The 13,110-nt window shown below is 51.4% G+C and overlaps 1 protein-coding gene across 1 annotated transcript; it reads left to right on the plus strand.

Annotated features, from left to right (window-relative positions):
* The first annotated feature begins 985 nt into the window (after positions 1-985).
* Positions 986-12,146, plus strand: LOC104359747 (tyrosine-protein kinase ZAP-70). Its single transcript, XM_033002730.2, has 12 exons — positions 986-1,388; positions 2,721-2,881; positions 3,531-3,669; positions 5,212-5,290; positions 6,031-6,071; positions 7,297-7,345; positions 7,949-8,129; positions 8,826-9,032; positions 9,297-9,489; positions 10,105-10,245; positions 10,749-10,861; positions 11,232-12,146. Exons 1-12 carry the CDS (start codon positions 987-989, stop codon positions 11,347-11,349), a joined length of 1,824 nt encoding a protein of 607 aa, XP_032858621.2. The 5' UTR covers position 986; the 3' UTR covers positions 11,350-12,146.
* Positions 12,147-13,110: the final 964 nt, after the last annotated feature.

Raw genomic sequence — 13,110 nt, forward strand, 5'->3', positions numbered from 1 at the left:
CCAACAAAGTGCCATTTCTCGCTGGATTCCCGCTGCTGGTGCTGCAGCAGCACGGTGGTAGGTTTGTTTCTGGTTTTAGGCTGTTCTGACCGGGGGGGCTTCGGTAACCTTGAATATTGCAGCTGGGATTAAATTCACTTTGCAGGGATGGCTGGCCACATCTGAGCGCCGGCTTTCTCTGGAGCGTGTGCACAATGTAGAAATAGGAACTGCCAAATGGGATCAGAGCATTGGCCAATTTCAGAAACCAGCCAAAGTCAGGTATTGTGGGAAAAAATCCATAAATTTTTCAAATAACAATTAGAGGAAGGTTTCTTTTTGTTCCTGTCAACTGATGGTTAATGTCTGCCCAGAAGCACTTGGATTTATCTTCATATCCTTTTGCTTTGTTTGGTGCAATTGTGTATCTAAACGTTTTTTAGACATTTAATATCCATCTCGTGTTTTAATTTTATTGCATTTAAGATTTTGGCCTTATAGACCCTCAAGGCAAAACTGATTTATTCGGAGACGCAAAAGAATTTCCTTTTATTGTGAACAGGGCTGGAGAGAAAATGGTAGGAAGTCAAAGCTAAAAACTTTGGGATGAATGTAAGAAGCACATTTTTAATAGTGAAGGTAATTAACCATTGGAACAGTTCACTGTAGGATTCAGTGCGTTCTCTATTGCTTGAAATCTTTAAATCAAGGTCAGATGGATTTCTACTTACATTTTCTAGCTCCGTACAGGGCAGGCTAGAGGAATCACTGTGTGATTCTCTGCCCGGGGATATGAATGCGCTCACTGCTGCTCTCCACGCGGTGTTTGAAATGACCCTACAGACAGTCAGCCAAGGGCCGAAGAACCTCTAGACAGATGAGTCTGAATTCCAGTTCAACCCGTTGGAAAAATCGTGTGTCAGTGAGGAATTTCGCTTTTCCCTTCCAGATCGAGCAGCGGCAGCAGCGCGTGAGCCGACCCCAGCAGCCCCGGTAAGCGCACGGAGATGCCGGATGCTGCTGCTCACCTGCCCTTTTACTACGGCAGCATCGCCAGGTCAGAGGCGGAGGAGTACCTCAAGCTGGCGGGGATGGCGGACGGCCTGTTCCTGCTGCGGCAGTGCCTGCGCAGTCTGGGGGGTTACGTCCTCTCCATGGTCTGCAACCTGCAGTTTTACCATTACGCCATCGAGCGCCAGATGAACGGCACCTACGCCATTGCGGGGGGCAAAGCCCACTGTGGGCCGGAGGAGCTCTGCGAGTTTTATTCCAAGGACGCCGACGGGCTCTGCTGCGCCCTCCGCAAGCCCTGCAACCGCCCCAGTGGCGTGGAGCCCCAGCCCGGTGTCTTCGACAGCATGAGGGACAATATGGTGCGCGAATATGTCCGGCAGACGTGGAAACTAGAGGTACTGGCCATTGCCAAAGGTGGGGTGGGACTGGGGCCCCCCCCCCTCCTGGGGGCTTACTGCCACTTGCCACCCTGCCCTCCTCTCGCTGTCACCCCCCCTCTTCCAGCAGGGAAAAGCCAGGTCCTTCTTGGAGGCTGCTGGCACTAAGAGCAGTCTTAAATCTGTCTCTTTTCCAGTTTCTTCTTCAGAAACAAGTCTAAACACCTTCCCGAGCCTTCGGGCTCTTCCTCGGAACAGCTGGTGTTGCGTCTGCTCCGCGGCGCGTTGGAGCTCACTGCCCGCTGCCCGAGCATTTCCCCGGGTGCCGTTTGCTCCTCTGCAGCACGCGGGACGCTCGCTGTGGTCACACCGGTGCTCTGCACGTGAGGTGCCTCTGCGCCCATCGCGTTGTGCCGAAGATGTCATGAAACCAGCCTTAAATTCTCGCTCAGGTTTTTCTTGCTCTTTGAAGCCAGTGGTGGTTTTGCCTATCAAACCGAGGCACTGGGTATGGGATCAGGTCTGTCTGTTATTTAAATTTAAAAATAGCTACGGGCAGGTTCCTGCATTTTATTGAGACTGGAATGTATATAATATATATATAAGGCAAAACTCTGTAAATTGTCACACTGGCAGATACGTCATTAATTTCCTTCTACCTGCTGTCACCTTGACAGTGGCTACTCAGACACTTCCAAGTCCTCGCAGAAAGGTGGCTCGGGCATTCTCCATATGGAGCCTTTCAGTGAACGATCTCTGGATTTGGCCTATTTTAAACCAAAGGTGCTTGACGGAATGAGTTTCTCCATGAAGCTGCTCGGTGGACACTGGTAGATAACACAAAGGACATTGCCATCTACTGGCAGATGAAAAACTACAGTTGCTTATAAAATGTGTGGGGCCAGTAAAATTCATTTAGGCTCTCCCACTTGATTTCCAGACTGTGCAGCTCTTGACAGGTTGTAGTGTCTGGGGACAGTGAGCAGCCAGAGGCAGAAGCACCAGAAGGAGGTCCTGCTCTCCCAGGAATGTGAGGCTGAAAGATACCCTGATGTCAAGATCCCCCATACGGATATGATGACTTCTCTCTTCCCTCACCAGCAAGTCAGTGGACTTCAGCTGGATTCGAGGGAAGGGACCAATTTAGATAAGCAAGGAATTCTGCTCTGCATCAGAACAGAGTTCAACCCACTATTGCTGTAGGCATGATTAAGGCCACAGGCACTGCAGTTACAAGACCTTCCAACTCTTCCTGTGTCATCCGCCCAAAAGGGTGCAAAATAAACTGTGCTGGAGCCATGCAACAGTGCAGCAGAGCGGCAGGAGGTCTCATTTCTCACTCTTTTCCAGGGGGACGCACTCGAACAGGCCATCATAAGCCAGGCTCCCCAGGTGGAGAAGCTCATTGCCACCACGGCCCATGAGAGGATGCCCTGGTACCATGGCAGCATCGCCCGGGATGAAGCTGAACGAAGGCTCTACTCAGGGGCACAACCTGACGGGAAATTCCTGTGCGTATGCAAAACACTGGCAGTTGCTGTGCACTTTTTACTATTTCCCCACCTCCACTACCCTGTAGTTACTTGTGTCATTCGACAGTTCCTGAGAGGAGGTTTACCTGAGTATGGTCAGACTGTGTTTACAGATCTTTTCAAAGACAGGATGTGACACCCCAAGCCTGTTATTGCCCAGACAGTGTCTGGCCTCCATGAAGAGCCAATCTGGAGCTTTAATTGTTTCTCATGCTTAGATATCTCTACGAAGTACGCTTGTTAATGCACTGGATGATGTGAGGTATAGGGTTCAGTGGGTGAAGACATTTAACACTGACACATAGACGGTGTATGGCCAACAAAATACAGCAGGAAGCATTTGCTCTGTATCTCTGCTGAAGGTGAGACAGCCCTTAGTTTAATTATCTCATGAATGAGTTAGGGGAAGAAAGAATCAGCTGGAGAGAGCGGAGGAGAGGGACAAGTGACTGAAGGTGAAGGGTCCTGCCTCAGCCTCTGCAGAGGGGTGTTGGCAAGGTGGCAATTGCAGCAGTGGGGTGCAGGGACACCTTACCGAGTGCCCACCCAGTGACCCACCACCACTGCAGCCGTGATCATTTGCAAGGCAAAACCTAGAGCTGCTTTTAATAGTTCTCCTTCCTACCAGGCTGAGAGAAAGGAAGGAAAAAAGTGCCTACGCCCTCTCCCTCGTCTATGGCAAAACAGTGTATCACTATCGGATAGACCAGGACAAGTCTGGCAAGTACTCCATCCCCGAGGGGACCAAGTTTGACACGCTCTGGCAGGTACTGTACTGTGGGACGCTGACCACGGGTGGCCTAACAAAGCAAAGGCACTTCTCCCTTGTTACAGCTGCCCATGCCTTGAGGGAAAGGAAAGGCCATGTGGAGCTTTAAAGGCTTTAAGACTGTACATGGGTGGTTGTAGCCCCTTCCAGAAAACCCTTACATTCCCTGGGTCTGGCTGTCTATCAGCTCACCTCACTGTGTTCGTTTCTGTGCACTCTTAGCTAAGTAGGTCTAAGCCTGGGCTCTCACAGCAGCTCTAAAATAGTGCTGGCTTTACCACTGCCTTTATGCCTTACACCGCTCTGGTGTCTCTCCAAGGAAACAGTGCTTTCCTTTTTCTAGCTTTAAGCCAGAGTACCTGAGATGGTTGTATTAACTGCACTTGCACCCCATCAGCAAACATCACGCACATTCAGCCACAGCGTGCACCTCAGACTTCTGCCGCAGCAAGCCCCGATGAGATTGCTCATCCCAGGCTGAGCCTCCCGTGTCTCCCCACACCGCCCCTGGACCGGCAGAACTGTTGCGTGCAGGCTGCTGCTTTATGTTCCGAGCGACTGACTTCTGTGCAAAGGGTAGGGGGGGCCAGAAGTCTTGAGCCAGCTGCCAAAATCTTTACATGACTGAAGGCACAAGTCCCAGGAGACACGTCCTATCACCCCCGAGAGTCAGGGGCTTTGGGAATGCCCCAGCAGTCCCCATGAGGGTGGGCCAGGGTTTTTAGGGAATATGACACACGGTCCAGCAACTTGTGGCAGTGCTGGGGAGTCGCATGCCCCCCCCCGGAGCCCGGCTCTGCCTTGTGGCACACACCTCGGCCCTGCTCCAGGGAACGGATACCAGTGCTTCCTCCGGGGCAGGGCTGTCTGGGGGACAGTAACTCTGTTTTGTGGAATTTTCTAAATTCCCAGGACTGTTTTCACTCTGAATTTTACTGAAAACAAAGACTTTGGGGCATTTTTATGGCAATGGAACCGTGCCAGGCTCCCAATTGCAGATGAAATATGAGCCAGACAGGAAGAGAAAGCCTTGTCTCCCCTGCAGTCCAGTGGCTAGGGGCTGGGCTGGTCGTCTCCAGCCAGAGTCAAGTCCCCACTGCACTTGAACCGGCCGTTGCTGCAGGGAAAAACTGCCTGGGATCCACAGAGCTAGCCCTGGGGTTCCTTTGGGAAAGCAAAAGGTTTCTCTCAGGCTTTATCAAACACAACCTGACTTCAAAACCTTTCCAGCTGGGCAAGAGTAACATCACACTGACAATGCCCTACCCAGCTCTCCTGCTGGAGATTTTCCTTTCGTCTTTCTTTGGTCCTTATCTAACTTCCCATATTCTTCCCAGCTCTGGCAGATACCGAGGTATGAAAGCGCTTACTCTAGGAGATCCCTGAGGTATAGGTAGGAGATGAAGGAAAGAAATAGTCTAGTCCCTGTCTGCCATAAATCTGAGAGAAATCATTACCATAAGCCACACAAGTGGCCTGCAATAAAGAGAGATGATTTTCTCCTCACCATAATTTCTTTTTCCTCTGATTCCTTTCCCAGTTGGTGGAGTACCTAAAACTCAAACCAGACGGGCTGATTTTCTACCTGAGGGAAACCTGCAGCAACCCCAACATGCCAGGTGAGCTGACTTCTCTCAGGGCCATCCCCGGCCTCAGTTTACCACCAAGCGGGGCCAGTTCGAGCAGCGCCAACCCCAGTTTCCTTCACCATGTCCAACCTTGCTCAGACCTTAGTGGTGAGGGAACAGTGAGGTCTTTCTGCTCCTCTGGCAAACTGGGAAAGCTTCACATCATGTTGTCTGCTGAAAGTGGCCGGTGTCCCAGCCCGGCCTAGGGTGGCCCAAAGACAGGAGCAGATAGGGGAATCAGTGCTCTAATGGATTAGGGACTTCTGGTGCCAGGCAGACAGCTTCTGAAAAACGCCCTGCTTTTTAGGCAGCAGGAAACGACATGTCCTGCAAGTCTGGCTCCTGGTGGGTCTCTTGAGCTGAACACTCAAAACCATGGGTCACTTTGTCCTGGTCCAAGAGTCACAAACGTCACTTCCCAGTTGGCCCGTGGGACCTTCGCTTTCCCAGGCAGGGGGGCTCTGGGGTACGGCTCAGCCAGTCCCTGCGCTGGGACTGTGGAGACTGTGGGGTGCTCCAGTGGGCCTGCACCTCCCCTGAGAGCTGCTCTGGGAATAACGCCCACATCCAGGCACATTTCCACAGCTTTTTTGGCTAAAGCTGTGGAAACCATCCTTTGTGGGTGGGGATCAGACACAGGCGTTCCCACAGTCCCTTCAAGGACTGGTGCTCTGATCCTGCTTGGGGCACAGGCAGGTTCTTAATAACAACTTATCTCTCCTGATTTACAGCATCTGCAGCACCGATTCCACCAACGCACCCCTCCGTGAGTGTAAGTTTTGGGGAGGGTTTGTTTTACTGACACCTTTGTGGTTTAATGTTATTGCATTTCAAGCGTGCTGATCAAACTCTGCTCTTCAAACTCTGCTCTTCTCTAAAACTCAGTAACTCAAATGAAATATATTAAGCCCAGCTGCAATGTTGTTCCCTTTCCAGCTTGGATGGGGACGAGGAATAGCTGGGCACGGCTACCGTTAGAGCTGAAAATGGTTTCCATTCATACTGTGCTCCTTGCAACATGTGGGCCTGTCCTTGGGGAGCCCTCTCCCCCCTGCCCTCTTTGCCAGGCAGGAGTGAGGAAGACGTGGTTGGATTCTGGGAACACTCAGCCTTGCTGCTGGCCACTGGCCACCGGCCAGGTCTTTGTGCTTCCTCCGTGTCCCGAGCCTCGGGGTACGTCTGTGCTCAGTCACCGCTCCAACTGCTGAGCAGTGTTGAAACCAGCTAGTTTGGGCTACATGAGCAGCCCATCCCAGAGCCCAGCGGAGGCTAAATAAAGGCCTGAGCACTCACCCATCCTCTCAGAGAGCTTTCCCAATCTGCGGTGGGCTCCCATGTCACAGCCACTCTGCTGCAAGCCGCGCTGGCTTTCAAAGCTGTGCTGGACAGATGTGTACCAACACCGCTTTGTCGCTGTCTGCATTTGGGACAGTGGCTGTATTCAGTGTCCGTGTGTGCTTACAGGGGCCACTCTTCGGGCAGGTAGGTGTGCTGGCTGCAAGCTGAGCTGCCTCCGGGCTTCCCTTCGCTCCTCGCCTCAAAGCAAGCTGCAGAGACTTGGCTGGGGTGAGCCCACTGCTGCGGCAGCCTTGACACTTTGGGATGGGGAAAGCAGAGGAGGCGGAGAGCAAAATGCAGCCCTAGGTGTGTGCCCCTCGCTGCTCAGGTAAACACAGAGCCCTCAGCACCTCATCCTGCAGAGCCCACGGGCTGGTGATGGGAGGGCGATGCTGTATTCAGGCTCCAGGGCACTGAATCTTCCAGGATCTGATCATTGCTGTACAGCTGCAGTGGGGGTGCTGCCAGCCAGGACTGGAAGAGAAAAGTCAGTTTGGTACCGCTCCAATATCTTGTGCCCACTTCAGGTCCTTCTAGAGGGAATCACCAGCTGGGGCTCTGCTGGGCTGCAGAGGCTTCCCATTCCTCTCCTCTCCAATTACAAACTGAAGCAGTTTTCCCTGGGTCCTTTATCCACTTTATCCCTGTTTCTTTTCCAGAGACACCTTGGGCCTCTCAACGCAGACGGATACACACCAGAGCCTGTAGGTGAGCATCGTTGAAAGCCCTCTCCTCCTAACAGGAGACAGGGCCTGGGGTTGTCACAGGAGCCGTGGGCGTTACCTGACACATCTATATCACTTTCTGGTCAAACACGCATGCTACTATGCCCCTTTCTTACAAAGGCACCCGGGAGCATCCCAATGGTTCCAGGGTCCTGAGACACAAATATTGCAAAACTGCCCACATTCAGCATCCAGTAAATCAAGCCCTGTCCTGTTCCCCACCATACCCAGTAAATCAAGCCCTGTCCTATGCCCCATCTTCCATCCTGCCTACTAAATACTGAGTGTATTCGGTTATATTTCATTGGGGTGAAGTCGTGCACATGCCCAGGTCCTGCAGCGTCTGATATGTGAAGTGGGAATGCTCAGACACCTCTCCCCACCCTGGCTCCTTCAGCAGCTGTAACTAGGAGAGGCCGTGGGTTGTGAAGGGAAGGAGGGACATGCCCAGCAGGGAGGCTTGAATGCTGGAGCTTGAAGAGAATTGGCCAAGAGACTAGAGGAAACCTTCCCAAACAGTGAAGGGGGAAGGGATGGGGAAGGGGGATGTTGTGTACAGTTATAAACAGCTATGTCTCTTGGGAAGGTGCAGGAAAGTCACGCTTGCTACCCATGGACACCAGTGTCTACGAGAGCCCGTACAGTGACCCTGAGGAACTGAAGGATAAGAAACTTTTCCTGAAGAGGGACCACCTGATGATCGATGAAGTGGAACTGGGGGCAGGAAACTTTGGCTGCGTTAAGAAAGGAGTCTACAAAATGAGAAAGTGAGTGCTGCCCTGAAAGATGCTGAGGAAGCTGGAGGAGGGTGCTCTAGGCTGAGCTCAGAGGTGTCCCCATCTATCCTGCTTCTAGATAGGATCCTAAAGTGATAATGGGGTGGAGGTATAAGAGATACTCTGGAAGGTCAGTGATGACTTTCCACGGACTTTCAGTGACAGCCTTACTGCTCTGTGAGTGTAGTCTGTACTGCATGCTCCTGGGCGTAAGACTGCTGCTTCTGAAGGCATTTGCTGGGCTCAGAGGAGCAAGGTCCATGTTTCTGAGGTCATCTCGGTCCGAGTCAGGGCAAAGGAGCAAGACTGAGGAGATGTACCATCCTTGTCTCTGTCGCTGGTTGTCTATGAGTCCGCAGAGATGGCCTTTGCCCACTTTGTGCCTGAGTTTCCCCCTTGAAAAATGGCAATGACGACGCAGATGTGTGTCAGGTGATGCTCCTTCAGATCTACAGATGGCAAATACTGACCTACACTTACAAGGATGAGGTGATCGTTTTCTCTTTGGCTTTCTAGCAGGCCTGAGATACCAGTATTGTGTAGGGCTCTGCCAAAACAGGCTGCTGAGATTGCCATTGAGAGATCAGACAGCATCACATGAGAAGTGGTTTGCATTCCTGACTGTGATACATGAGTCCAGCTGCTGTTTACTTCATCCCATGTGTGTTCCTCTCTCGCCCTGTGCAGGAAACAGATTGATGTGGCCATAAAGGTGTTGAAGAGCAACAATGAGAAAACAGTGAAGGATGAAATGATGAAGGAAGCCCAGATCATGCATCAGCTGGACAACCCCTACATTGTCCGCATGATTGGGGTCTGTGAGGCAGAGTCCTTGATGCTCGTGATGGAGATGGCTTCTGGAGGGCCGCTCAACAAGTTCTTGGCTTCCAAGAAGTGAGTACTGAATAAAATGTGGCTGGCTCATTTTTTGCACTTCTCATCAAACTCTGCTGCCAGGGGAGCCTAGCTTTGTAGGTAGATGGAAGCTGGTGACAGCAGAAAGAGATGTCTTCTCGTGTGAAGTAACAGAGACTGATGCTTCTGGAGCAGAGATGTCCATGTTCATTCTCCCTTGCAGCTAGAAAACTTGGAGGGGACCGTGGTGTACAGAGTAATGGCAGGTCCCTTATTATTGCTTTGTCCTTTCATCTTCCCCAGAGATGAGATTACAGTCAGCAATATTGTGGAGCTGATGCACCAAGTATCGATGGGGATGAAGTACTTGGAGGAAAAAAACTTTGTCCACAGGGATCTGGCAGCCAGAAATGTCCTGCTGGTCAACCAGCATTATGCCAAGATCAGTGACTTTGGGCTCTCCAAGGCTCTTGGTGCTGATGACAGTTACTACAAGGTAGGTGTAAGCACAGCAAAGGACCCAGATAGCTAGCAGGAGCCCTCCTGGCTGGGGGCTGAGACCCCCAGAGGCAGGGGGTCTGGACTCTTCCCAGGAGCCCTGCTGCATGACCACATCACACTCTGGCTGGCCTCACTGCTGTGACCTTAAAAGAGACTTTGCAAAAGTCTGGGTGGCAAGGAGGAAATTCAGACGGATGCAGAGGTAGGGAGGGGGGATGAAGTGCAGTGGGGCGACAGGAGAGAGGAGCCAGAGCAGAGAGCAGGGAAGAGAAGGTGATGAAGAGCGAGCCAGGGCGGATCTTCCCAGCGGTGTGCACCAGTGCATGACCGTGCGGAGCCCTGGGGCTGGGGTGCGGGAGGAGGGTGGCACAGCAGGACAGTGTCCTGCACCCAGAGGTGGCTGAGAGAGGCAGCAGGGCCTGGGCTGGGGTTTGGGGCCCAGGGCATAGGGCTCGAGGCTCGGTGCCTTCACCTCCCAGCCCAGGGCAAGGGGATTCTTTCAGCAGCGTGGGATTGCATTTGACGCAAACGTTTAGCAAAGCAAAGGTCAGGTTCAGCTCATAGCAGTCTGTGTCTCAGGGTGGAACTGTTCCTCTTTGCTTTGCTACAGGCCAGAACAGCAGGAAAGTGGCCCTTGAAATGGTATGCCCCAGAGTGCATCCTCTATCACAAGTTCTCCAGCAAGAGTGATGTATGGAGCTATGGTGTGACCATGTGGGAGGCCTTCAGCTATGGTCAGAAACCGTACAAGGTGAGGCAGAGCTGGGTCCATCACAGGTGGAAGCCACAGTCGAGTTTCTCACTCTATAACAGGCTGACATATACTGAAACTACAATTTCTATTTCCTTGAGTAGGTGCTCAGGGGAAAGGAGACAGGCTCACTTCCAATTTACCAAAGGCACAAATCAGATTGTTTGGATCCTGCAGCTTTGTTTTCATTTAAGGGAGAAGAAACAGAAAGCAAACCAAATTCATTTGGGTTTGAATCAAAGCAGATCTTCTCTTTGATCCTCTGCTCACTTGCAGAGCTGTACACTCAGTTGCTCAGCCACTGCTCTGTCCATGCTTGGGATGGAGTCTGCAGGCTGGGCTGGCCACAACGTGGGACACCGCTGCTGGGTGCCAGGGTTGAAAACAGCGTGTGTGGTGCATGGATCCAAAGCATTAACCCAGGCCCAGCTCTAATCTGTCTCTTCTATCCCCGTTGCCAGCTCCAAAAGCGTTAAACCATTTTCCACTTGATCCTATCCTAGAAAATGAAAGGCCCAGAGGTCATCAGCTTCATAGAGCAAGGGAAGCGTATGGACTGCCCCACCGACTGCCCGGCAGAGATGTACGCCCTCATGCAGCAGTGCTGGACCTACAAGTAAGGCTTCCACTAGCTCAACTCTTCGCTGGGCAGCAGCTCCATCAGAACAGCACACACTGTCTAGGTGGTGACAACATAAAGCAAATGGTGTTTCCCGCCTTGGTCTCATTCTCTAGTCCGTGATGAATGATGCACCTATTTCTTTATTATTATACCCTTCCATTTGCCTGTACCGAGTCTGGAAGATGTCAGAGCCTCTGTGCCTTTGGCCCTCTGCATCCCAGAAAAGGCTCAGCAGCCCTTCTAATACCTGGTACAACTAGGCTGCTGTTCTACCCCAGGTTTTTCTGTGCTTTCTATCTTCTCGTTGTATCAGTCCACTTTTATCATTTCTGTTGACTCTATTTGTTCCTCCCTGTCCTTGCAGATGGGAAGAGCGTCTAGGATTTATTACTGTGGAAAACATAATCCGTTCCTACTACTACAGTATTGCTACCAAGACAGAAAATGGGCCAGAGGCAGAGGACAAGTCTAAACTTCCTTGAGTTTTCTTCTCTACTCCTCAATACATACCCTTCCTGCATGGGACCTGGAAAGACTCTGCAAATTTTTGCTTTAATCTCTCAAATGTTGGTTTTGTTTTTCAAGTAGTTCCAGAACGAAGAACCTGGTCTGTCATAGCGGACAAGGGCACTCAGCTGTGCCTCACGTTTCCAAACAGCTGGCCACGATTTACATCTCCAGCCTGACCCAGCACAGGACAGTACAGACACTCTTACGGTTCCTTCTTATCCACTTCCAAAATTACCCCAGGAACTCAGAGTTTAGTGCCTACCAGGATCAGTAAGGATGAACTGTGTTGGCTTCAGCAGACCCGGATTTTTCCAGACCCTTTAAAAACCAATTCTTTCACAGGAAACCACCAAGTACACACTTCTGGTGAGGTTTGCATGGGGTGTGACACAGGACAGGGAGCCGTCAAGTCCCCTGCCCCTTGGCTTAGGGCAAGAAGCAGCTGGTGTGCTCCTTGCTCCCAGGAGACAGGGAGGAGCAGTGGGGGCAGAGCTGTGTGGTGCCACTGCTTTGTCCCCTGCGGCCCTGCCAGCCGCAGCTCTTGCCCTGGAGCGCTGCCACGTGCCTGCTCAGCACAGAGCAGGGTGTGCATCCCCCTGCACTGCCACAGCCCTCCAAGGGGGGTTATGGCTCCTGAAACAACACCCCGGACCCATTGCTCACCGCCTGGATCTCAACTGGCCCCTCTGTGCTAATGAAATAAGCATCTCGTTTTCAAGCTTGAAAACCGGTCATCCTGTAAATAAACCATTCTATATTTTTTAACATACCCGTGGCTCAGACTATTGAAGCATCATAAATGTTTGCGACATTTTCAAGCTGACAAGAAAATAACTGTAATTTCCCTCCACTACGCCAGGGTTTCCCTCCCTGATGGTCTCCATAACCCTGCAGAGTCACCAACCTGGTCACCCTTGGGCTGGCTTCCCTGCAGAGCTGGACCTTTCGTGCAGCTTTCTTGCAGCTAATGGCACAGACAGCTGCTCGGCTGAGTCCACTGTGGAAACCCACCTATCGAGGCTTGTACTGGTCTACCCCCACACCCGGATGCAGTGGATTACCCAGGTTGGGGGGACTGTGGTCTGCACTGTTGCAGAAAGCAGAATGGCTGTGAAGGCTGGGGAAGTGGGGGGAAGCAGAAGATCAGAGCTCTGAGATACAGTGAATTAGAAGAGCTTATCTCTCACCATCTTCTGGTATCCGAAAGCCACACAGTAGCTCACAGAGTACCTTGTCCCAGAGGTAGGAGGTAAAATAAACAGCTACAGTCCAGGGCAGGGCACAGCCCTTATCTAAAACCTTAATGGGAGGTGGATTTGATCTGAAGACAACTGTTCCTGGGGAGCATTCAGGTACCAGGCCTAAACTAACCTCTCTGTATAGCCTGTTTAAGAAGTCAGAGAATTTAAGTCTGATGAAAAACATCAGACTTTGCTTAGACTACAGCCTCCAGTGACACCAACTATTTACGCACCAAAGCATTTTATCTCTCAATCCCACTATCTTGTCCTGGATGCTTGAGAACTACAGACATATTACCCCTACCAGTAGAGGGGAAAACAGAGGTATCAGGAGAAAGTGGCTTGTTCCTGTTTGTTCAGTGAGTTAGTGGCAGAGACAGGAAAAAAAATTATCCCCTATGTCATGTTTTCCTCCCAGAGAAAGCAGCTATTTTGCTGGAAAAGAGAAGGTTCGATGTGTTTTCTACTTGAAAACCACTGCCAAAACACACT

This window comes from Tyto alba, unplaced genomic scaffold (assembly GCF_018691265.1).
Source record: "Tyto alba isolate M040663 unplaced genomic scaffold, T.alba_DEE_v4.0 Super-Scaffold_20000042, whole genome shotgun sequence".
NCBI lineage: Eukaryota > Metazoa > Chordata > Aves > Strigiformes > Tytonidae > Tyto > Tyto alba.

Coding starts and splice junctions, on each gene's coding strand:
- LOC104359747 (XM_033002730.2), top strand. CDS start 987: ATGCCGGATGCTGCTGCTCACCTGCCCTTTTACTACGGCAGCATCGCC. Junction 9,033..9,296: donor AAGTTCTTGGCTTCCAAGAA/GTGAGTACTGAA, acceptor CATCTTCCCCAG/AGATGAGATTACAGTCAGCA. Junction 10,246..10,748: donor ATGGTCAGAAACCGTACAAG/GTGAGGCAGAGC, acceptor ATCCTATCCTAG/AAAATGAAAGGCCCAGAGGT.